Raw genomic sequence first — 24258 nt, forward strand, 5'->3', positions numbered from 1 at the left:
CACCTCCAAATCAGGATTGATGCAGGCAAAGAGGTAGATGTCATCTATATAGACTTCAGTAAGGCATTCAACAAGGTTCCTCATGGTCGATTGGTTAGCAAGGTTTGATCGTATGAAATACAGGAAGAACTAGCCATTTGGATACAGAACTAGCTGAAAGGTAGAAGACAGAGGGTGGTGGTGGAGGGTTGTTTTTCAGACTGGTACCCTGTGACCAGTGGTGTGTCCACTGCTTTTCATCATTTATGTAAATGATTTGGATGTGAACATTGGAGGTATAGTTAGTAGGTTTGCAGATGACACCAAAATTGGAGGTGTGGTAGACAGTGAAGAAGGTTACCCCATATCACAATGGGATCTTTATCAATGGGCCGATAGGTCGAGGAGTGGCAGATTGAGTTTAATTTAGATACATGTGAGATGCTGCATTTTGGGAAGGCAAGTCAGAGCAGGACTTATACACTTAATGGTAATGGCCTGGGGAGTGTTGCTGAACAAAAAGACCTTGGAGTGCAGGTTCATAATTCCTTGAAAGTGGAGTTGCAGATAGATAGGGTAGTGAAGAAGGCGTTTGGTATGATTTCCTTTATTGGTCACAGCATTGAATATAGGAGTTGGCAGGTCATGTTGCGTCTGTGCAGGACATTGGTGAGGATGCTGTTGGAATATTCTGTGTAATCCCAGTCTCCCTGCTATCGGAAGGATGTTGTCAAACATGAAAGGGTTCAGATAAGATTTGCAAGGATGTTGCCAGAGTTGGAGGATTTGAGCTATAAGAAGAGGCTGTATGTAGGCTGGGGCTGTTCTCTCTGGAGCAGAGGCTGAGGGGTGACCTTATAAAGGTTTATAAAATCATGAAGGGCATGGATAAACAGACAAGAACTTTCCCCTGGGTTGGGTGAGTCCAAAACCAGAGGGATAGGTTTAGGGTGAGAGTGCAAAGATTTAAAATGGACCTAAAGAGCAACTTTTTCACACAATGGGTGGTGGGTTTATGGAATGAGCTGCCAGAGGAAGTGGTGGAAGCTGGTACATTGACAACATTTAAATGGAATTTGGATGGGTCAGTGAATAGGAAGGGTTTAGAGGGAAAGGGGCCAAGTGCTGGCAAATGGGACTAGATTAATTTAGAGTATCTGTTTGGCATGGATGAGTTGGACCGAAGGGTCTGTTTCCATGGTGTACATCTCTATGACTCTAACTAATAAATGTAAGAAGTCAAAATATTTTTCAAGGTTCTTTGAATGCATGTAGCATTTCTAACAAACGAGAGGGATTAACAATGCAAATAGAAATAAATGAATGTGATTTCATAAATCTTACAGGAGATATAGTTATAAGTTGACCAGGACTGGAATCTCAATGTTCAAGTATATTCAGCATTCTGGTAAAACAGGTAAAAAGGAAAAGGTGGTAGGCATTGGCAGTGCAATTTGTTAAAGCAATAGATTGTCATGTGGAATCAGTTTGTGTGAAAATAAAGAATAACAAGGGAAATAAGTGTAGCTTCAGTACAGGACCAAATATAAATCAAGAAATAATGGAGGCATGTAAGAAGAGCACTCCAATTTTCAATGGTGATTTTAATCTGCATATCGACTGGACAAATCAGATGAGTAAGGAAAACATAGATGACAATTTGTAGAGTAAGTCATCATTTGTTTCTACAATCTACCCAGGAGCAGGCTAGTTTAAATCTTGTCATGTGTCATGAGGTAGAATTAGTCAGAGATCTTGTAGTTAAGGATACTCCGGGGTTAACACAACATAGTGGAATTTCAAATTCAATTTGAGGGAAACTAACTTGGATCCCAAAGTATTGGCATCAATCCAAATAAGTGCAATTACCGAGTAATGAAGAAAAAGTTGTCTAAGGTGGGCTGGGTAAAGTAGACTTGGGGGAAGAACAGCAGATGAGCAATAGCAGACATTTCAGCAAATATTGCATAATACTCTGGCATTTTACTACATTAAAGGCAGTTTATAGGTTACTGCTGTATTTTTTGTTGTTTTTCACAGGAAACTGTATTTCTGACAAGGCTGGCATTTATTTCCAATTTCTAATCATCTTTTTGAAAACAGCTGAGTGACTGTCAATCTACAGCGCAGTTAAAAGTCAACTGCATTGCTGTGGGTCTGGAAATAAATATATACCCACAATGGGAAAATATGACAAACTTCTTTCCCTAAAGGGCATAAATGAACCAGATGTGATTTTTCCAATGATATATTTGTGGTCACCCTCACTGATACTAGCTTTTTATTCCATATTATTTAGTCATCTGAATTTAAATTCCCCAGCTGCAGTGATAGGAATATGAACTCATAACTCAGCTTCATTATTAGTCCGGGCCTAGGTCAGTAACATATCCCATTGAGACAATGCCTACAGGATTGTCCTGCAGCATAGATAGAAGGGGAACTAGGGAGAGGAAATGGAGAACATTGTTTAATGAACGAATTGTTTTATAATAAGTGATACCTTTGAACACGTCTATTTCCCAGAGAGAGAAAGTAAGGAAGGAAAAAATATTTCCAACAAGGGGATTGCCACAGCTGCTACAGGACATAGTGGGGAGAACAACAAGCACTAATAACTTAATACAGTCAATGCCGATTTGGTATATTAGTGGCCAGTGATTGAAGAAAATGTTTTATACTTGATTACAGGCAATACATAGTATGGGTTGTAAGTGGACAAAGAGGATTTTAAAAATTGTGTTGAAGGCCTTGTATGATACTTACTTACAATATATAGGTGACCCACCTTTGGTGAATAGCTCACCTGAACACATCAACTGTACAGAGATGGGAAATTAACACTTGTGACTTTCACAGGTGACATCCTTGAATCTAGCAAACTGATGATCCGGCATTAATCAGGGCACAGTACTCAGTTCAGTATCTTGGGAGGACTGCTGTTTGTGTTTCTGCATTTAACCAACCAGACTTGCTTGCAGCTATTATTGGTTGATGCAATTAAATAGGTGTGTTTCAAATCATATTTCAGCTATAAATCCTGCAGGAGGAGAAATCCTTCCATATCCAGTCCAGTATCATTTTGATTGGTTCTAACTGCCTTTCTGACAGCAGGTAATATCTCCTTTACTTCCCGGCTTTCTCAGTGCTTCCAACTGTAATTTGGTTAATGTACTTATAAAGACACTTCCTTTGTAGAAATTTTCTGGTAGAAATAACTCATTCAGTGGCAGTACATTCATTATTTACAGATACTCTGCTTATTGGATTTTAGACTAATTTCAATATTTATACCTAAGGTGGATACACTAAGATTACTGTATTATTGCAGGACATTGATTTACCCAGCTATATTTTTCTGATAATTGAATTCTGTATATTGCTCTTCTTAAAATTTATGTTTTTTTGTGGATGTAGGAGGCAGGTAGCATGACATAGTACTAACATGCTGGTTTCTGCTTGCATCTTGTTCCTCAGACCTCTGTCAAGATGCCATCCCAGCTGGAGGGTGCCATGGATTCATTGATCCACGTCTTTCACAATTATTCTGGAAAAGAGGGAGATAAGTACAAACTCAACAAGGGTGAACTGAAGGACCTTCTGCAAAGTGAACTGGGAAATTTCCTGGCGGTAAGAGCATGAAGTGACTCTGAAATGGGCAAAAGGATTGGTTTCAACCCCAACAGCTTCTTTTCTTTTCTCTATACTACTTTCTCAGATAGCAATTATGACTTCTCCATAGTGAGCCATTGTGACTCTAGAGTGAAAATTGCATGAATTCTGCAGTTTCTTGCATTTGGCAACAAACACTGGGTAAGGGAATTAAACAACAAATATTTAATGTCTGTTTGCAGTCTGAAACCCATTCCTACAGCTTCCACTATTCAGCAGAGATGAGTAAAATACAGTATTACGAGTATCACACACACAGGAGATTCTTCACTCCTTCATGTCTGTATTGAATCTATTACATAATCATCCTTACTCTTCTTCCCTTTCTCTGCAAACGCTTCATTTTCCAATTCCCCTTAGAAAGTACCATTGAATCAGCCTTCGCCACCATTTCAGCTGGTGCATTCTACATCACAAAAACTAAACGAGCAAAACACAAGTCTCTCCTTTCCTCTGGCACTTTATCAAACAATAGCATTGTTTTCATGAGCCAAAGTTTTTCAGCAACTTGCTCCTGAATAAAATTGCCTATTACAATCGACTTTGCTAGTTTATTTTATTTAATTGTGCAACCTGAAATAAAATCTCAAACTGTGAGAAAGCGTCCAGTGAAATCAGTTGGAAACCATCTTGTAAAATGTTTAAAATGTCCTGTGCCAGGATGACTGAGCCTAATGCTGTTCCTAGTCTGCACTTACCTTCAAAGCCCACGTCTGGGAGTTTCTGTATAGAATTTGTAACCATGATAGAGTGGCTGAGCTATGTGAATAACATAGATGCACTTAAGATAAATAAATGCTGCTATATATTCTCCAGTTGTAAAATGCTCGCCCAGAAAACAGTCAACAGTGATTGGGGCACCCCTCAAATCACCATTGTATTTGCCCCTTATAGTCAGGAGCTGCTGGACTATCATTTGATAGCCTGTCCCCTGCCATGATTTGGATTTCCTGGACCATTATTCAATCACCCCCATACCCTTTCTAGTGATTCTGAACTCTCCCACGATCAAGCTCCCCATGATCGGGAGCTTCATGATCTCTTTCATTTCCAAAGATTTTGAAGTTACGAAGCATGCCTCCTGCCTGTGAAGCCTCCAGCCTGTTAATGTGGACATAACAGTCTTAGGAAAGAAGAAACAAGGCCACTGAAAGATTATTTAAATAGGAAACAAATGTATAGGGTTTCAGGGAAAGGCAGGAGATTGGCACTGAGTTAAAATGTTCACAGAGCCATTGCACACACAATGGGTCAAATGGCCTCCATTTCATTCTGTGATTCTGATTCTGTAAAGTTACCCTGTGTTTAAATTCTGCAGGACATTCTGGAAACTGTCCTTTAGGAGGGGTTCCTCAGCTCACAACAGCAAAACAGTATTGCTGATGTTTATGGATATTTATTTGTCTTAGAAAGGAGAGAAAGTGAACACCTGAATCAGGCAGAATTCTGTAGAATAAAACCAAAAAATGTACTTTCACCATAACTTTAAGTGTACTTCTTATTACACAAAAGTGACACCCCCTATTTGAATAGCATTGCCACAGCGTTATGTTGCAGAAGAACTCAATCAGCCGATCTTGTATGGCTTGTGTCTCCAAATAAGCATCATGATTTAGTGCCATTCTTCCACCCTTTCTCCATAAACATGTACATTATTTCTATTCAATTAATGCCAAATTTGGCTTCATTAGATCCACTTAGGGAATGTCATTTCCCAAGGGATTTCTGTAGAAGCACTAGAGAAATGCTGTAGATAACAAACAAAGTCTTCTCTGGAATTAAATATCATTTACAGACTTTGTTTTTCCACGTGCTGGAAATGGTATTACTAATCACAATAATAAACAGACAGAATAAAAGATTGAGGGTATAAATCACCTTGGCCCATAGTCCTAATGATACATGTTTATTGTCTGAATATTTTCACAAAGGATTTTCAATAGAGTGATTGCAATTAAGGTGTCATAAGTGCAAATTGATAACACTTAATTTTTAAAGATGCTTCAATTTTTCAAAAAAAAAGCCAGACATTTCTAAAAAATTTTAATTCATTCCTTGGATGTGTGCACCACTGGCAAACCCATTCCTAAGTGCCCTGTAATGGTGGTGGGAAGCTGCTTTCTTGTACCATTGCAAGTCAATGTGGTGAAAGTATATCCACAGTGCTGTTTGGGAGACAATTGCAGGATTTTGATCATACAATATTGAAATAATGATCACTTAGTTCCAAGTTAGTTTGGTGTGAGATTTGGTGGGAAACTTACAGATGGTAGTGTTCCAATATCACCTGTTACCTTTGTTCTTCAAGTTAGTAGGGGCAACAATTTGGAAGACACTGTCGGAGGAGGTTTAGTAAATTCAGGCAGTGTATCTTGTAAATGGTACATACTGTTGCCACTATGTAAAGGTGGTGGAGAGAGTGAATGCTTAAGTTGTTGGATGGAATGCCAAATAAGTGGACTGCATTGGCCTAATTGCTGTTAAGGCTTGAGTGTAGTTGGAGCTGCACTCATTCAGACAAGTGGACAATAGAACATAGAACATAGAACATAGAAGAATACAGCGCAGTACAGGCCCTTGGGCCCTCGATGTTGCGCCGATCCAAGCCCACCTAAACTACACTAACCCACTATCCTCCATATACCTATCCAATGCCCTCTTAAATGCCCATAAAGAGGGAGAGTCCACCACTGTTACTGGCAGGGCATTCCATGAACTAACGACTCGCTGAGTGAATATTCCATCACAATTCAGACTGGTGGTTTGTAGATGGTGGACAGGCTTTGGGGAGTTAGGAGGTGTATTACTCACTGCAGAATTCCCAGCCCATGACCAACTGTTGTATCAGTATTTGTGTTTGGTCAAGTTCAAGGTCAGTGTTGACTTCCTGAATAGGGATTTACTAATTGATGAAATAGGTGAAGATGGTTGGACTTAGGACACTGTCCTAATCTTTTTTTAATATATCCAGAAAGGCTGTTACATACATTTGAATATTTTGCTTCCCTCAGCAAATTACCCGTGGTATATATTCCATCTGTTAACCACCACCAATAAATCATCTATGTTTTCCAATTGACTGATTGATGTGTAAAGTTGGTTAAGAGCAATGCAGACCATCAAAGATGAGTGTGTGCCAGAGAAAGGAGAAAACACTGTCCTAAAGAATTTCTACAGCAATGTCTTATAGCTGAGATGATTGGCCTCCACCATTGATAGCTCTATTCATCTAAACCAGGCATAGTTTGAACTCATGGTGAGATTTCTCCCTCAATCCAATTGGCTTTAATTTTACTTGGATTGCTTGAGGTCGCACTTGTTTAGATGCTGCCTTGATCTCACTCAGCTACTTAAATCAGTTCTTCTGACCTGTTTAGAACAAAGTTGTAATAACATCTAGAGTTGAGTCATCCTAACAGCACCCAAACTGTACGTCAATGGGTTGGTTAGTGCTGAATAAGTGCTATTTGATAGCATGAGTTTCCAGTAGTACTTGAAGATGGCATCTGAAGCTATCGCCACACTCCTGTGTCAAGTACATACCTCTCAACAACACCACAAATTATGACTTTGAAATACCAATCAGTATTTGTATCCCTTGATTACACTTTGTTACTTTTCTCAGGTAGTTTGACAGCGGATTACTGGGAAACATTATATAACCAGCGGTGCATAGATTTAGGGTAAAGTGCAGGAGGTTTAAGTAGAATGTGAGGAAACAATTTTTACCGAGAGTAATGGGAACCTGGAACTCACAGCTTGTCAGGGTGGTAGAAGCAGAAACACTCATATCATTTAAGAAGTATTTAGATATACACTTGTGATGCCAAGACATAGAAGGTTATGGGCCAAGTGCTGGAAAATAGGATTAGAAAGTTAGGTATTTGTTTTTGACTGGTGCAGATTCAATGGACCAGAGGATATTTTTCTGCACTGTAGAACTCTCTCCCTTTTTTCTTTTCTGCCTGCTTTTTGGTCACCAATGCTATTTTGATTTTAGATGGATCTCAACTAGTGTCGCTCTATAGAACATAGAACATAGAACATAGAACAATACAGCACAGAACAGGCCCTTCGGCCCACGATGTTGTGCCGAACATTTGTCCTAGCTTAAGCACCCATCCATGTACCTATCCAATTGCCACTTAAAGTTCGCCAATGATTCTGACTCTGCCACTCCCACAGGCAGTGCATTCCATGCCCCAACCACTCTCTGGGTAAAGAACCTACCCCTGACATCTCCCCTATACCTTCAACCCTTCACCTTAAATTTATGTCCCCTTGTAACACTCTGTTGTACCCGGGGAAAAAGTTTCTGATTGTCTACTCTATCTATTCCCCTGATCATCTTATACACCTCTATCAAGTCACCCCTCATCCTTCTCCGTTCCAATGAGAAAAGAACTAGCACGCTCAACCTATCCTCGTACGACCTATTCTCCATTCCAGGCAACATCCTGGTAAATCTTCTCTGCACCCTCTCCAAAGCTTCCACATCTTTCCTAAAGTGAGGCGACCAGAACTGCACACAGTACTCCAAATGTGGCCTAATCAAAGTCCTGTACAGCTGTAACATCACTTCACGACTCTTTAATTCAATCCCTCTGCTAATGAACGCTAATACACCATAGGCCTTCTTACAAGCTCTATCCACCTGAGTGGCAACTTTCAAAGTTTCACAAATATCACATGCTGTGATTTCAGGCAGCTGTACATTCTGCAATTGCCATGAGTCCCTGCCTCAAGGGGAGCCTTTTGTAGAAAGGGCAAATCTTGGACAGCCTCTGTCTTTACAATTTTAATGGGTTGATAATTAATGTGAACTGCTGTTGGTTGCACTCCTCCTGCCTCCACTCATTATTTCTTTGAACCCTTGGCTCTTGAACTCATTCCATAATGTACTTTGGCAGAAGACATTTACCTTCTTGGTAGTGCTGATGTGTAGTTCACTCTGAAATCTCCACACATGTACTGCTAAGGGGTTTTCTTGCTGGAAGGGACTGCACTTCTCCTTTGGTTACTGCCTGCTTCTTCTGGGAACATGGACAGAGGTAGATTTTTTTAGATTACTTACAGTGTGGAAACTGGCCCTTTGGCCCAACATGTCCACACTGACCCTCCGAAGAGCAACCCAGACCCATTCCCCTACATTTACCCCTTAACCTATCACTAGGGGCAATTTAGGATGGCCTGCACATATTTGGACTGCGGGAGGAAACCGGAGCACTCGGAGGAAACTCATGCAGACACAGGAAGAATGTGCAAACTCCACACAGACAGTTGCCTGAGGTAGGAATTGAACCTGGGTCTCTGGCACTATGAGGCAGCAGTGCTAACCACTGTGTCACCGTGCCACCCATAAATATATACATAGATTCCTTGGGATTTAACAACAGAGGGACTAGTAAAGTGAATAAGGAATGTCTAGTGTAAGAAGATCAAGCTTCTGTTTCTTTTTGTAATACTATTCATTCCACCAGCAGCTTTATAACAAAACATCAATAAATTGATGAATTATTCTGACTTTTTTCAACTCATGGCATCATCAACATAAATGCATATTTTCTGTAATTATGTTGCCACTTCTCATTTATCGTCCATGTCAATAAAAAACATAATCCATATTCCAGTCTTAAATTGTTATTTCCTCAGGCACTTTTGGCATCACCTTCTGCAATGTAAATTATCTAAGTTAACATTTAAGGCAATGAAACCCATCCAAAATGAGAATATTTTATGATGAGATAACCATATGTCAACAATTATTTCATCAACAAATCATGATCACAACCACATCCCTCAAAATTAGTTTACTTTAATTCTTAACAATTGGAAATGTACAGGTATAAAATAAACTCAAAATTAGTTTTTTGTTGATAAGATTACATGAATTAGTGAATTGTACTGAACCTTTGCTAAATCTTTTATCCAAAGGCCCCAGCCTATTCCAAAATCTTGACATTTCAGATAGTCTTGGTCAGTGACTTTGCAAGCTATAGCCAGATCCTGTAGCCTAATTATGTGTTATTTACAGGAATTGCACTAATCAGATGGTCAGGGGAAACAAGTTTGTTGCAATAAAATAATGCAACATACCAGGATATCTACCTTTGACTGGAGTTGACATTCCGTCCCTTATTCCATCCATCTCCAAGGGTCTGTTGCATGGTAGTACCACGTGATGCTACTTTCCAGAATTTCTAACTGGCTGAAGTACAGGGAATTTCCCCAGTACAATTAAAATAGACCTAATCTTTGTATCAAGCAATAAAAAGTGAATTGTACTCTAACTGCTGTAATACTATTCCCTTCATGGCATATAGATATGGATTATGATTGTATCTACCAACTCCCCAGAAGCAGCAGCACAAGGAAATCAGTTAGTTATTTATATCTGAACAGATACACGTGTTAGTGCAGATATGAATCATTTTTAGAGTAATTAGAATAAATTTTTAGAACAGACTAGTTATTAATGATATTTAGAAGGAAAAGTTGAGATTTGACCTAGAGTTAACTTAGTTGCTACTGGTTAATGTGTCATTTTAGGGATTCTGTATGTGTACAGAATCATACAGCACGGAAACCAACCCTTCAGTCCAACGCGTCCATGCTGACCAGACATCCCAATCTGATCTCTTCCTATTTGTGCCAGCATTTGGCCCATATCCTTCTAAACCCTTTTTATTCATATACCCTTCCAAATGCCTTTTAAATGTTGTAATTGCACCCACTTCTGCCTTTTGTATGTTCACAAAAGCAATATGTTGGAGATACCAGATACCTAAAATAGAATCAAAACTTAGTTAGAGCACAAACAGAGGCCCATCAGATCTGCACTGCTCTCTGAAGGAGCAATTTACTGTGTGCCACTCCCCCTGTAAACAAAAACAGCTTCTGGCCTTGCAGTGTCTGAGGAACAAGAAACAGAGTCAACATTTCAGGGCAATCACCCTTTATTAGAACTGAAACAAGGTCAGAACAGGTTTAAAACAAAGGCACAGGGATTTCAAAGGGGGGAGGGCTTGGTGCTGGGGGAGGAAAACAACAAAACAGAAATTTCTCTTTTGATGAGGTGCTTTCCAGCCTCCTGCTCTCAACATTGATATCAATATTTGACACCATACACTGCGCTACCATTGTGTTTTGATTTTCTGACTAAAGGTTCTGGTAATATTTCTGCATTAGCAATAAACTCTTCTTCTAGATTCATGTTGTCATCCCTTTATTATCCTTTAAGCACCTGCCTATTCATCTCTTTTAACCTTCAATCTCTTCTGTTTTCCACCCCATCATGAATCCTTGCTTTAGTTGTTTTCGTAATCATTTCCAGTTCCAATAAGGTAATGAACCTGAAGTATGAATATTCTTTCACACTGCACAGATGCTGTCTGACCTGCTGAGTATTTCTAATGCTTTCTATTCTGACTTCTGTGTGTTTAGCTTAAGTACTTTGAGCTGTAACACACTGCCTGCAGAAACTGAAAAGATTCCATGTTAATGTAAGAAGCAGTTAAGCAGTTCATTGAGATTAATTGATTACTTAATTGACTGGGTAGGTGTAAAGGAATAACAGTCCAACTCCATTTCATTTAGCCCCCTCCCCTCTCCCTCATGTTTGATGGTTTGCATTATCCTTAATGGGCTTTGCACATAAATAGTTCATTTGGAATCATGACTGCTGGTAGTTAATAGATGGGGAGAAAATCCATTTCTTTGTGTTGGGAAAAAAGTAGATTCCATTGTGTAAGAGCACTTCTGGATATAAGAAAAGAAAGTAAAGGAGTAATAAATGGGGCCAGCATGTTGAAGGAGCTGTAAGTCTGAACAGTTCATTCAACTTGATCCCCAGAGAAAGGTGTCTTAGGAGTTCCCTGGCACAGTGGTAGAGTCTCTACACTTGGGCTTGAAAGTTCTGGTTTAAGTCCCTAAAGTAGTGATGGCCACAGAACTTATACCATGTCCAAATTTTAAAAAATAAGATGGGCCTTGTTTTCTGTCTTGCTGACTGCTTTGGGTTCAGAATGAAGTTCGGTCAAAATTGTAATCCAAGTCACAAATACTCAAAGGCTCCTTTCAGCTGCACTGTGTTCTTTTTTGAAGCATGTAAAGGAACAAACTTTACTCGTACATTTGTTAGTTATGGACTGCTAAACTATTTTTAAAGTGCTAAGTTATACATTATAGGAACTATCATGGTCATCAACTACTACAAATCGTTTTTTCTTCATGATTATTTGATGATTATTTAAGAATGACTCAACAAAAATGGGGAATTTGATGAGAACTTTGGAATATTTTAAAGACCAAAACATCACACTACTCTAAGTGCTGAAAATCTAAACCATAACCAGAAAAACCGAAAACAACTGACAGACAACATTTCAAAGTAGTAACAAGTTGTAAAGTTTTTAGGCTTAACTCTAGCAGAATGGGATGATGTTAAAGATGAACAATTGAATGATAAAACAGAACAAGAGAAAGGTAAATGCTGAAACTCACAAACTAAAGACCACATTAAATGACAAAATGATTACAGTTAGAACAGAAAATGGTTAACTGTCAGGGTGAGAATAGCATGATAGTGGGTAAAACTATATAAATTCAAGACAAAGTCAAGATCCAGAAAATGTGAATTGTGAATTTGAAGAGGAGGAACATAGAGGAACAAAAATGATGCAAGCTTTAGTGGCTCAGAAGGTATGCAGAAAAATCAGCACAAGGATTGGAGACGATCACTCCAAAGTGTGTTGAAGAGCAATCTTCACCTCTGGTTCCACATTACTAAAACTTATTGAAGAGGGGAAACACAGAGGGTGCTCTAGTGAAGGTATCAACCTGCTGGCATCAATATTAAGACCAGATAATATTGCATTGTGTATGATAGAGAGATGACATTTTATTGAGCTTCATTGGAAGCATGACAATGGAAACTAAATTCAGGGTAATGGAATAATGAGGTGAAGTGGTAAACAACAGGAAGTTTAAACTTAGAACATAGAAACAGGTGCAAGTGTAGGCCATTAGGCCCTTCAAGTCTGTTCTACCATTCAGTAAAATTTTGGCTGCTCTACTTATGGTCTTAAATCCATTTTCCTATCTGCTCCATCTACCTGTCCATAACCTTTGACACCCCTGTTAATCAAAATGTTGTCTGATTCAGGCTTGGATTATTCAATTACCCAACCTCTTTCTTATGGATAGAACAGAGCTATTATACTGTAAGATCATGAGAAATAGGAGCACTAGTAAGCTCTTTGGTACATTGAGTCCTCTCCACCGTTCACTGAGATCATGGCTGATTTGATAATGGACAACTCCACTTCGCTGTGGTTTCCCTTGAACCCTTGATTCCCTTACTGATTAAAAGTGTCTATCCTAGCCTAGAATAGTCTTGGTATCCAGCCTGTACAGCTCCCTGCAGTGTAGAATTCCACAGATTCACTGAAATAACTCAACAGAGGCCAGTCCATCAACAAGTCATGTTTTGTTTATACCTAGGGTGTCTTTAATACCGATCCAGCTTCCTTAGAGCCAGCTCTAAGAATGGGCAGAACCTTTCACACTCCTGTTTATTTATTTGTTTTTTTCTGGGTTCTTTTAACCCCCACACTACCGCCTAACTGCGGTAGTGCTTATTTTTTTCCCCAGCACCCATGGTGTGTGTGTGCAGTATGCACACTCCTGTTTTTTTTTAACCCATCACCAAGTCACCTTTTATTTACAAGTGGAGAGTCCTTGACACTGATCCAGCTCCCTCAGAGCCCACTCTCAGAGTGAACAGAGCCTCTGACACTCCTGTTTATTTTTTTTTTATTTCCACCACCAGGAAACACTCCTGTTTATTTTTTTTTCACCTAAGTGCGGTAGTGCTTATTATTACCTGTTTATTTTTTTTTAATTTAACCCCCACACTACCACCTAAGTGCAGTAGTGCTTATTTTTTCCCCCAGCACCCATGGTGTGTGTGTGCAGGTGTGAGACACAGTGAAAGACACAAAGTGCATGAATCTTTATTCAAATTCCACCACCAGGAAGATAGGATAACACCCGGGTGGCCAATGACAAACACTGCCCTTCACATCAAAGGGCAGTGCTGTGTGATAAAAACAGTGAAGGGGAGGGGAGGGACTAAATCAAAATAGAGTTGGAGGGAGAAATGATGCACTCCACACCCTGCGGTGCCCACCTCTCCCTGAACAACTCCAGGGTGTTTGTCGACACCACGTGCTCCTTCTCCAAGGACACCCGGGCTCTAACGTAACCGCGGAAGAGGGGCAGGCAGTCGGCCCTAACGACCCCCTCCACGGCCCGCTGCCTCGACCTGTTGATGGCCAGTTTGGCCAGGCCCAGGAGCAGAGCCACGAGGAGGTCTTCAGACCTGCCTTCCCTCCTCCGTACCGGGTGCCCGAAGATCAGGAGCGTGGGACTGAAGTGCAACCAAAAACAGAGGAGAAAGTTTTTAAGAAAATCAAAAACGGAGTGCAAACGCCCACACCCAATATATACATGGTCCACGGACTCCACAGCGCCACAGAACAAGCAAACACTCCTGTTTATATCTGTCATCCAGCTGTCACTTATTGGACCCAATTAACAACCCCAATCAGGGAACTCATATTCTATGCAGCCCACCTGGTTGACCTTGTTACAATCACTACATCTCTCCCTCTCAAAGTCCAAGGACATAGGTCAGTTCTTTTTTCTGTAGCTTCTTCTGGGTGTTTTAGCACCAGGTCCGGTTCCTCCAACTCTGCTTCTGAAACAGGTGGCCTGTAGTGCACAGTAGCTCACACCTTGCACCTGGAGCAAGGCAGGTGAAATTTATTCTCTTCTATGGGCGGCAAAGGGTGTTGAGGCAGTGATATCTGCTGTCGCCATCTGAGATGCTGAGGTATCTTCAACGCTTGATGGACAGTACAAACCCATGGGCTCTGGAACAGTCAGAAAGGCAGTCGGTGGCCAGGCACATTTTGCTCCCATGCCATTTGTAAGTTTGCACCTTTCATATGGTTCACGTGTTTTTCAGGACCATTGCACCTACCAGAACATTACACATCACTGGAACTGACCTTGCATCAACCATGCCTCTGACCATGCAGAGCCATTCCTGAAGTTCCCATACCAAACTTGAAGTGAAGTGAAGTGAAGTCCCCTGTCTGCCTTGCTCAGTGGAATCTTGTGTCCGACATTGGTGTTCCTGATGCTATTTCACGCTGCCCCACCAACCCCCACCCCCACCCCTACTCAGCCCCCACCCTCTGCCCAGGTCAGGAACATCAGATTGAACCTGGTGTGGAGTCTTATCCCCATTAGCAACTGTGCTGGAGCTATCCTTGTAATTGCATGAGGGATGGTTCTATTATCAAATAGGTACTGGGACAGTTTGGTATCAAGTGGAGATAAAGCGTGTTTCTTTAAACCTACCTTCAATGTTTGGACTGCTTTTTCTGGCAGACATTGGATGATGGATGGTATGGAGCTGTCCTTATAAGCCGAATACTATTTGACTTTAGGAACTACTCAAATTCCCTGCTGGCAAACTATGGCCCATTATCTGTGACCAACAGTTCTGGGACTCCATATATTGCCAAAGATGCATGCAGGTTTTCTGTTGTTGTCCCCATTTTGATGAATGAACTCTATGCATGTCCATTTTGAGAGGGCATCCACAATGACTAAAAACATTAAGCCCATGAAAGGGTCTGCATAGTCAACATGTAACCATTGAGCTACCAGGCTTCCCTGAAATGTTTTGTTTAAAAATGCTCTTCTGCATGGGAGGAAGGGGAGGCACAGTGGCTCAGTAGTTAGCACTGCTGCCTCACAGTATCGGTTGACTGTCTGTGAGGAGTCTGCATGTTCTCCCCTGTATCTGCCTGGGTTTCTTCTGGGTGCTGTTTTCCTCCCACAGTGAACAGATGTGCAGGTTAGGTATATAGGCTGTACTAAATTGTCCATAATGTCCAAGGATGTGTAGGCTTTGGAGGGTTAGCAATGAGAAATTCAGGATTATGGGGAAAGGATAGGGGGGTTGGGTGTGGGTGGGATGCTTTTCAGAGGGTTGGTGCAGATTCAATGGGATGGATGGCATCTTTCCACACTGTAGGGTTTCTATGATTCTATGTAGTGCCTCAGGATATTTTAGCACATTAAAAGTGCCAAGTAAGATAAGTAGTTATTATGTTGGTTACAGCATTGGTCAAAAAATAATATACTAAATATGTCAGAAATAGCTGTAAAGTTCAAAACTAATCGTTAAGCATAGGTAACGATACTGTTCCGTCAATATATTTGGTTTACACTGAGCAGTTAACTACTTAGGATTACTGTTAACATAGTTTTGGTGATAATAGGATAGATAGATCTATCAGCACTGACAGATGTGAGGCTTCTGCTGCAAAGAAGAATCCAATTCTGGCAAATCATGTGTACATTAAGTAGCACAAGTTTCACCTCCGCTTGTCCTGAGTGCTTTCCTTTTTCTGTTTGTCTTTTCCTTATTGTGGAATTTCTTTTCTCTCTTTGCATCCCTTCCTGATGGTAGGATCGTAATTGTTTTTATTAATTTGCAGGTTATGGGGATTGCTAATTTATTTTGATTCCTAATCGAGACAACAATGGCTTGCTCAATGATTTAAGAGAGGAATTCAGAATCAATTACAGGAGCTCCCCGCTCTCCAAAAGCATAGCATTCCTATGAAACCTTTCGTAAGCTGAAATGACACAAAGCGAAGAAGCAATTACCATTAATTTATATAGGAAAACATTTTAAGCATGTCCATTCCCAAAAAATAACTTACCAAATCATACCAAATAATGCACAAAACCTAAAATAACACTAACACACAGTAAAAGCAGGAATGATATGATAATTATACAACGTGTATAAAATTGAAATAATGTATGTACAGTGTAGTTTCACTCACCAGAATTGGGAAACAGCAAGCACACTTGAAAGGCTAAGATGTGATGGCGATGATGGTATATTAGGCCAAGTGATCGGAGATTGGGGTGGTTGGAGGTACAGGAGACTGCGATGTAGAAGAGAGAGGAAGAGGGTCATCTATTAACATTTCTGGGGAAGGCGCTTGGCGGCGCCACTCTCGCTGCGTGTGCTATTTTGTAAAAGTGAAAATCCTCTTCTGGATAGAGAAAGCAGGTACTAATGTAGGACTTCCGTAAAAGCAAATTGGCATGAAGTGGTTATCCGTAAAGCGGGGGAAACCTGTACATTAATGTGGGTCTGGAGTCACATAGAGGTCAGGCTAGATAAGGACAGTTGAGTTCCTTCACTAAAGGACATTAGTAAACTAGATAAATTTTACAATCATCGGGTATTTCATAATCACTACTGCAGTATGTTTCCAAAACAAGGAACAGCAATCCTACCATCATTAAAAGCCCTTTATAAAGGTATAGATTCTATGGTCACCTAAATTAAGAATCCAATGACATTCCCTAGCTTACAAGGTAATCAAATAAATTATTTTGTTTTTAGACAGCTAGCTCACACTGCTGGTGCTCAAGTTGAGGTAACAAATGCAGGAGAGTACATTGTGTGCTCAGGCATCTGCTTTCTACTCTGGAACACAGTGGAAATTATCAGCAGAACAAAAGAAAATTATGGTTCGTTTGGCTTTTCTTTTTGAGTGGCTCGCAGTTCTCCATTTAAGCACCCTGCACAAGTGGACAGTGGTCAGAGTGAACAGACCACCCATTTGTTCCTGAAAATTACAATTGGGATCCAGCATCTTGTGGAGGACATTCAACTTGCTGGTCAATGATCCTTTGACAGGAAAGCCTGAAGATGAAGGCCAAGTTACACCTGCCCTCACTCTGACAAGAAACAGGTGGCAAACATTTGAAAATCACCTCTTTTATTTTCTAACTGCTTGAAGTTGACTGCAATTCTGCCTTTTGAGTTAAGCATGGTATCTTCTGAAATGGATTCTAGGTGTATTAAGTGTGACAATGCAAATACCAGTTTAATTAAAGTTAATTTGTGAACCAAATTACAACACCTAACTATCTTAATCATACAATTTACAGACATAAAACAAGCTTGCTCATTAAGCATTTTAACTCTGTCCCTAATCCAACTAAAGTCCAGAGATAGATATGGGAGATATACAAGGTAAGAATCCGCTGTTTCAAGTATTTTAATTTTTTTTTTAAAAAAGCTCTATTTTTGAGGAGCTTTTAATGGATGAGAGTGAATCTGGTTCATTGAAAAAGTGAAAGTAAAACTGCGTTGTGGAAAGGATCATATGTAAATCTGCTTTTCCCTTTTTTAACTGCGTGCCAAAGTGCTACACATTTTCTAACATATGAAGCTGCAAATTGCCTTTGGGGATAATGACAGATTAAGACTCATGATACTCAAATGGCAATAGTGTATTACTCTAACAGATTCATTTACTGGCTCAAAATAAATGGTTTGATGGCTACCATTAATACTGCAGCTGAAGAAAACTCATTTGAATATATTCATCTGCTATCATCATTAGAATTAATGGGTTCTATACTTTTGGTATTTTGAGAAAGGTTTCCTCTATTAGAAATACAAACCTGTTCCATGCTAAAATTGCTCTCAAACATGATTTTTGGTGATCTTGTGCCTGTGAACTGTTGTGAGCAGTGAGCCAAATCTCCATTATCATTGTTCACTGAGTTGACCTCTTTAGAGTTTGGGCAGACAGGACCAGTTAATTATTTGGGATGGGTGACCCATTCCTACAGATGTGCAATTGAGATGACCACCATCATGTAAGATGGATCTTGAGACCTAAGTAGGGCTAAAGAAAGCCTGTTCTCATTTCTTTTTCCTTTGGGGAAGCTTCATAGAGCAATTGATTCCTGCCTAAATGTTCGTGTGGATGTTGTCTGCTCTACTGTGGATAAATTGTATCATGATAAAAATATGATGCATAATGGTGTACCCACTGTGAGAATGAAAGTAGGATAATGGACAGTGTTCTGGATCATTAAAATTTCACAAAATAAAAGCTAAAACTCACAAAATAAAAGGGACAGGGCAGCATGGATATAAAGTTGGCTGAAAACAGTGTGATGGTGAATGATTGTTTTGTATGTATGAGAAGGATGATTGGTGACCTTCCTCAGGAATCAGCACTAGGACCATTGCTTTAGTTAATATATAATAACCTAAACTTGACTACACAGAACACGATTTTGAACTTTGCAGATGATGCAAAAATTGGAATTATTATAAAATTTGAGGTGGATAGTGATGGATTTCAAGAATGAATGAACACGTGGCAGATGCAGTTTAATGTAGAAAAGTGTGTAATGTGCATTTTGGAATGAGGAGTAAGGAGAGGCAATACAATAGAATCATTGAGTCATACAATACAGAAACCAATCCTTCAGCCCATCCATCCATGTATCCCAAACTGAACTAGTTCTATTTGCCTGAGTTTGGCCAATATTCCTCTAAACCTTTCTCTAAACCTTCCTTATATGGATTCTAAAGGGGGTACAGGAACAGAAAGGGCTGTGGGACACATGCATAAACCATCAAAGCCTGCGATGGTTAAACAGCTGTACAGGATCTTGAACTTCTTACATAAGGCATAGTACACAAAAGCAAGGAATGATAAGTCCTTATAAAACACCAATTTGACTCAGCTTGTGTTTTGCAGGCACTACACATTAGGAAAAGGTTCAAAGAGAATTTAGGAGATTGGTTCCAAGGATGATGGACTTCAGTTACATGGATAATTGGAGCAGCTGGGGCTGTTCTCCTTAGAAAGGAGACCACGGAGAGGAGGTTTGATCAAGATGTTCAAAATCATGAGAGTTCAGACTGGCAAAATAAGTGCAGGCAATGTCAGGAAACATTTTGAAAAGCAATATTTGGATAGGATCTGGTATGCATTGCCTGAGAATATGGTGGAACCATATTCAAATCTTAAATTTCAAAAGGGAATTGGATAAGGACCTGAAGAGAAAATAGTGCTGAAGGATATACCCAATGCTTGATGACATAAATCCTCATAAAATAAAACTCCTCGCTGACGAGAGAAAGTGGATATGGCTGATCTGGTGATGGCTTCTGGTTGGGTGGTGGCATCATATTACTGGGATCAATACCATCTTCTGTTTGTGCTCTCTTAGCTCCTTTCATAGGACACTTCACATGTTCATAAGGCCTCTTCTGAAGTACAGCCACAGGATAATATGCATTCTCTATTGAGGCTGTTGCTTGATGTATCAGATAACCTTCCTTCTCAGCTGTGTTGTTTTTACAGAGAGCTGCCATTAATGTGATAGACCAAATAGCCATGGCTTGTCCATCATTCTTTCACTCTATGATTAAACTGGAAACATCCTTTGAAGTTACCAGACCTTGATGACCAACTATCTAAATTATACTACCTAGTTTCACCGTATAGTAAATTCATAGTTTATATCATTATCCTGAGATCCTTACATCTAAGAGAAAGTTATTATAGACTCAGAGTCAAACAGCATGGAAACAGACCCTTCAGTCCAACTCATCCGTGCCAACCAGACCTGACCTATTCCCATTTGCTAGCATTTGACCCATATCCCTCTAAACCCTTCCTATTCATATACCTATCTAGGTGCCTTTTAAATATTGTAACTGCACCCCACCACTTCTTCTGGGAGCTCATTCCAGACACGCACAACCGTCTGCATGAAAAACTTACACTGAGGTCTATGTTAAATCTTTCTCCTCTCACCTTAAAACCTATGCCCTCTAGGTTTGGACTTCCCCACTATAGGTAAAAGGCCTTGGTTATTTATGCCTCTCATGATTTTATGAACCTCTATAAGGTCACCCCTCAACCTCTGACACTCCAGGGAATATAGCCCAAGCCTATTTAGCCTTTCTTTGTAACTCAAACCCTCCAGTCCCAGCATGCATGTAAATCTTTTCTGCACCCTCTCAAGTTTAACAACATCTTTCCTATAGAAGAGCAACCAGAATTGTACACAGTATTCTAAAAGTCACGTCACCAATATCCTGTACATTCACCACATGACCTATACTCAATGCACTCACCAATGAAGGCAAGCATGTCAAATGCCTTCTTCACCACACTGCGTCTCCACATTCAAGGACTGTGCACCTGCACTCCAAGGTCTCTTTGTTTGGCAACACTCCCCAGGACCTTACTACTAACTGTATAAGTCCTGCCCTAGACTGTCCTAACAAATTGCAACATCTTACGGTCTCTTTCTCTCTACTCCCACTCTCCATTATGTTTTCAAATTTGATAGGCAGAATATTAATGGGGTGAGTGGAGAGGAAGGTTGTGCTCTGATTGTCTTGCTGGTTTGCTAGCACCCTAATCTCTCATGGGACATATTCCATAGGGGATTGCTGGGGCATGTTAGCTGGTAACTAATTTGGGGTCATTAAAGACCTAATGCAGCCTACTGCCAGAGGCCGACTGAAATTTTCCAGTCAGCCTTTGCGGTATGTCCAAGGGGTAGTCGGGACTAGGTCAGCTGCTTCCCAGTGGCAGAGCAAGGTCCAGCTCTCCAAGGCTATAAGGCCATCCCCTCCGCAGGTACAACTCCAGACCATTCATTTGAGGAGTTCCCTCTCCAGCAACTTCGACTTCTACATTTCAAAATTTAATAAGCTGGAGAGAGGGGCCTCAAAATGACTGCCTGTGACAGTTCACAAAATACGGTCAGTTTGCAATTCCTATTTGTATGAAAAATCCGACACTTTATTTCTAGCAAACGGGCAACTACAGCATAATGCAGAAATTCTCTGGCCATGAGTGTGGCGGCTGCAGAGACAGCCAGTGGGAAATCTCTGGTTGTCAGCATAAAAAAAGACATGATCGATATGCCTGTGCATAATTATTAATAAAAGTGCAGCTTTTTGAAGTATTTGATGAAATAATCCAGGAAAACAGTTTTAAACATAAGATATTTGTTCAAAATTGAACTTGCTAACCTATGATGAGATGACAGTCATTATATTTTTGATATAGCCCATTATTTTCCATTCTGTGCCAAGTGCTACTTAAGCTTTAATTCAGGTGTTTTCATATCAGAATGTATTTATTCTTCATTAATAACATAGAAGCTCAGATAGCCTACTCCAAATGAAATATTGGAGCATTGTCATATTTAAAAATGATTTATTTTGTTTTCTATGCTATTGTAATATTTATTTTTCCATTTTTTACTATTCAGCAATGATGTGCTACCTACATAATTTCTGTGTAATCGGCATTAATGCTCTTCAGTGAGTTGTACCATTCATAAAGTTAAATGCGTCTAATTAACTTTCCCCTTTGTTTCTCCAGTCTCAGAAGGACCCATCGCTCGTGGACAATATTATGAAAGATCTTGATTCCAACAAGGACAATGAGGTGGATTTCAATGAATTTGTTATTTTAGTCGCAGCTCTGACCGTTGCCTGCAATGAGTTTTTTGAAGAGCAGCTTAGAAAAGAAGGGAAAGGCAAGTAGGACTGTAAAGATCTTGAATAGGCATCTTGGTAAACACCAGGTTAAAAAAGGATACAAACATATCCCTTTTCCTTTGTAGATCAGATATAAATTATTTGTCCATGTATTTTGTAAGTAAAAATAGATAATTCACTTCAAAGACAATAAAATGTTACACGTTACACAAATGTTTCCTTAAAACAATTATTTTACATCACCTTATATTAAATACAAAATCCACCCCAAAGATCCAGAAAGTAAAGGATGTTAATAATTCATATCTTAGCCAGATATAAATAAGGATCAAGTGAGTATAGATTTTGTGTTATTTAGTACATTTCTGGTCCCAAAGTCTATTCCAAAAAAAATTATTAAAAATTATAGTTGAAATAGTTTCTCATTTTGTACAGGGATGACGCACGATGAGAAACAGTGAAATATTGCATTTATTCCACTCTTGTATTGTGAAATTATAAACACATAATATTTATGAGTGATGCTGCCATTCAGGAGCCTTGCAAACTGGATATGTGCATTAGGAAATCAAATGCTGCTTTTCTTACATTATATATAGACCTGGGAAGATGATTGTCTCAGTCATTGGCATGCATTTGTAAAGTCAACCATTTAATGAATACCACCAATACATGGGATAAGCTGTTTTTCACACTCTTCATCCTTGAATAAATTGTGTCAACATTCAGATTAAATTTCACGTATTTTGATTTAATGTTAATCAGCATTATTCATAGTATTGAAAAGAAAATAACATGCAACTACCAACGTACACACAGCAAACAGCAAATGAAATGAATGACCAGTTAATCTGTTTTTTCCTGGTGCTGATTGATGGAACAATATTGAATGAAATAGCAAAAGCACTTTTAGTTCTTTATTGAATAGTACCAGAAGCTATTTCACTTAAAACAGAATCTCAACTTAACATATTATATAATAATACTGCCACAAAGAATTGCAAACTGTGAGGAGGATAACATGGAATTCCAAAAGGACGTTGAAAAGTTAGTCGTGTGAACGGATAGGAGGAAGATGAGGTTTAATGCAGAGAAGTGTGAGGAAGAACGCTGAAAGACAATGTAAGATAGGGGTTATAATTCTAAGAGGGTACACAATCAGAGGGACTTGAATGTATATGTGCACAGAACATTGAAGGTGGCAGGACTGGTGGAGAGAGCAGTAAATGAAGCATAGTGTCCTCAACTTGATTAATAGGCCAGACAATACAAGAGATGGAAATGTGTTGCTGGAAAAGCGCAGCAGGTCAGGCAGCATCTAGGGAATAGGAGAATCGACGTTTCGGGCATTAGCAAGGGCTAATGCCCGAAACGTCGATTCTCCTGTTCCCTAGATGCTGCCTGACCTGCTGCGCTTTTCCAGCAACACATTTCCATCTCTGATCTCCAGCATCTGCAGACCTCACTTTCTCCTCAGACAATACAAGAGCAAGGAGATGATATTGTATTTATACAAGACACTTATCAGCTCTCAGCTGCAGTATTGTGAACAATTGTGGATGCTACCTTATAGGAAAAATGTGAACGCATTGGAAAGAGTGATTTTCTAGAATAGCTCCAGGTTTGAGAAACTTCAGCTATGAGGATAGATTAAGAAGCTGGGACTATTCTCCCTGGAGAGAAGAAGGCTGGAAGGTTTTCAAAATCGTGAACAGCTGGACAACTGAGCAGATAGAGCACAATTGTTTCCACTTGTAAAACAAACAAGAATGAGGTAGAATGATGTGCAAATAAAGCAAGTGTAATGTGGGAATTGTTAAGGTATGGAATGAGCTGCCTTTTTGGAAGCAGGTTCAATTGAGGCATTCAAGAGAGCATTGTTTTTTTTTGTATAGTAATGGTGTGCAGGTATATGGGGAAAAGACAGGAGATTGGCTGTAGTCATTAGAGCCAGTGCAGGCACAATGCACTGTAATCATTTTGTGTTCCTGAGTAATACTCCTAAAAATACAGTGCACACTCAGTGCTGCATTGATGTGTCAGCCACAATTATGTACTTCAGTCCTAGAGTAGGACTTGAACTTACAACCTACTGAGTTTGAGGCAAAAGTCATATCAGCTGAATAATACTGACATTTTAAGTGGCTTTCAGACTTCTCACCAGTTGGAAT

At 39.8% G+C, this 24258-nt stretch overlaps 1 protein-coding gene across 1 annotated transcript; it reads left to right on the plus strand.

The window, feature by feature from the left end:
• The first annotated feature begins 3459 nt into the window (after positions 1–3459).
• Positions 3460–23284, plus strand: s100z (S100 calcium binding protein Z). Its single transcript, XM_043721337.2, has 2 exons — positions 3460–3609; positions 21969–23284. The coding sequence occupies exons 1-2, from the start codon at positions 3469–3471 to the stop codon at positions 22131–22133; spliced, it is 306 nt and encodes a 101-aa protein (XP_043577272.1). The 5' UTR covers positions 3460–3468; the 3' UTR covers positions 22134–23284.
• The last annotated feature ends 974 nt before the right edge of the window (positions 23285–24258 follow it).

Source organism: Chiloscyllium plagiosum, unplaced genomic scaffold (genome assembly GCF_037043375.1).
Source record: "Chiloscyllium plagiosum isolate Xiang-an unplaced genomic scaffold, Cpla_swu_hap1 HiC_scaffold_2, whole genome shotgun sequence".
Taxonomy (NCBI): Eukaryota; Metazoa; Chordata; class Chondrichthyes; order Orectolobiformes; family Hemiscylliidae; genus Chiloscyllium; species Chiloscyllium plagiosum.